The sequence below is a fragment of the Galeopterus variegatus genome, unplaced genomic scaffold (assembly GCF_000696425.1).
Source record: "Galeopterus variegatus unplaced genomic scaffold, G_variegatus-3.0.2 Scaffold4372, whole genome shotgun sequence".
NCBI classification, from domain to species: Eukaryota; Metazoa; Chordata; class Mammalia; order Dermoptera; family Cynocephalidae; genus Galeopterus; species Galeopterus variegatus.
Window position 1 is genome coordinate 72,129 of NW_007730483.1, and position 2,434 is coordinate 74,562.

Genomic DNA, 2,434 nt, shown 5'->3' on the forward strand with positions numbered 1-2,434 from the left:
CCCCTCCCCCCACTCCAATTTGTAGCCCTAGGAATGTTCCCTCCCTCTGTAAGACCACTGCAGTACCGTGGTCTTTCTTTTCTTCCTTCCTTTCTCTCTTTGCTCCCATATGTGAGTGAGCACATGCGGTATTTATCCCTCTGTGCTTTGCTTATTTCACTCAAGTTTCTCCAGGTTCGTCCATGTTGTTGCAAATGGGAGTATTTCATTTTTTTTATGGCAGAGTAGTATACTATAGTGTATATATACCACAGTTTCCTTATCCAATCATCCATCAATGGACATTTAGGTTGGTTCCATATCTTGGCTATTGTAAACAGAGCTGCGATGAACATGGGAATGCAGGTATCTCTTAGACATGATGATTTACATTCCTCTGAGTACATACCCAGAAGAGGCCAATCTGTATGTTTTTAATTGTTTATATCAGAAGTGACATATGTCATTGGCCAGAGCTGTTTGGTTGGCCTTGCCTAACTTCAAGGGGACAGGAGGGTGTAACCTCTCCTGAGCATGGAAGGAGAAGGAAACCAGAAATTGTGAGCATTGTATCATTCATCAGAGAATATAACTTGAGTAATGTGTATAAAAGACCAACAGAATTAGGCCAAAGAAAGTGGAGAAAAGGTAATGATAAATAGAAATTTATGAAAGACAATACTATCAACCAAAGATTGATAATAAGAGAGTGGATAAATAAACACTATTTGGGATGAAAAATACAGTCCCAGTAGTGATTTAAATGTAAGAGAGCATGTTGGTTGAACAGCTTTATACCAATACATTTTCATACTTAGATGAAATATATGACTTCGTAGAAATGTATAACTCATCAATGCTAACTGAAATGCAATAGAAAACCTAAAGAGACCTAGAGACAATAAATAAATTGAATCAGCAGTTTGAAAAAAATCTTTCCACAAAAATGGGATAAGGCTCAAATGATTTTGAAATAAATACTACCAAACCTTCACAGAACACATAATCCATCTTTTTTTTATATTTATTAAACATTCAAGGCTGGCCAGTTAGCTCAGCTTGTTAAAGCACAGCCTTATAACACCAAGGTCATGGGATTAGATCCCCAAACTGGCCAGCCACCAAAAAAAAAAAAAAAAAAAAAAAAAAGAAAGGAAGATGAAGCTTGAAAAAAAAAAAAAAAAAGAAAACAATCTTAAAAAACAAAAATCAGCAAATATTTATTGTGTATCTACTGTGTGCTTGACACTGTAGGCCCTTAGGATATATCAGTGAACAGAACAAAGATTTCTTTCTTCTTGGAGTTTACATTTTAACAGGTGAGAAAGACAGTAAATAGTTACAATAACAAGTAAACAATATAGCATATTAGNCAAAAAAAAAAAAAAAAACAACAAAAAAGGAAGATGAAGCTTGAAAAAAAAAAAAAAAGAAAACAATCTTAAAAAACAAAAATCAGCAAATATTTATTGTGTATCTACTGTGTGCTTGACACTGTAGGCCCTTAGGATATATCAGTGAACAGAACAAAGATTTCTTTCTTCTTGGAGTTTACATTTTAACAGGTGAGAAAGACAGTAAATAGTTACAATAACAAGTAAACAATATAGCATATTAGAAAGTTATAAATGCTATGAAAAAGACAAAAGAGTAGAGAAAGGGGATTGAGAGTTCTGGGGGTAGAAAGTGGGAAGCAAATTGTAGTATTAAATAGGGTGGATCAGAGGAAGCCTTATTGAAAAGATGAGATTTTGGCAAAGATTTAAAGAAGTTGAGGGAGTTAGCTAAGTGGCAATCTTGGAGAATAGCATTCCAGGAAGAAAGAAGACCTAAGCAGAGGCCCTTAGTCAGGAGCATATCTTGGGTGTTCAAGGAACAACAGGAGGCCAGTGTTGCTGAAGCAGAGTAAATGAGGGAGGCTAGATCAGTAGGGTCTTGGATGATACTGTAAGAAAGTTGGCTTTTATTCTTAATGAAATGGGAAACTGCTACAGGATTTTGAGCAGAGGACTGAAAATCTGACTTAGGTTTTGCATGGTTCACTCTGGTGAAGAACAGATTGGGAGCAATGGTTGATTTAGGGAGATTTTTAGGAGGTGATTGCAGTAATCCAGGTGAAAGATGCTTCTCAGACCAGGTGGTAGCAATGGAGGTGGGTGGTGGATATGACGGTAGAGCCAGCATGATTTCATGATGAGTTAGGGGGTATAAGAGAAAGGGAAATGTCAAAGATGACTCCAGTGGGGAACAGATGACATATAGGGATGAGGGTCAGTGAAAGGTGGTCTCATCAGTGAATTAGAAGATCCAGGGTATTAAAGGGTTGCTCACCAGAGAGGGTGAGCTAGAAGGATGAGAGATACTGGTTGAAAATGGACTGCAGGGCACTGGTCAGAACCTTACTCTTCTATTCAGTTTGGGCTCTAATGAGGCAAATTGAGGACAAGGTCACTGC

General features: G+C 37.2%; 1 protein-coding gene across 1 annotated transcript in view; it reads right to left on the reverse strand.

The window, feature by feature from the left end:
• The window catches only part of TSPYL6 (TSPY-like 6), a 4,840-nt gene extending 2,677 nt beyond the window's left edge, over positions 1-2,163 (reverse strand). Inside the window, exon 1 of the mRNA XM_008587406.1 lies at positions 1,926-2,163. Within this exon, the coding sequence (XP_008585628.1) occupies positions 1,926-2,163 (238 nt within the window). The remainder of the gene's footprint in view (positions 1-1,925) is intronic.
• Positions 2,164-2,434: the final 271 nt, after the last annotated feature.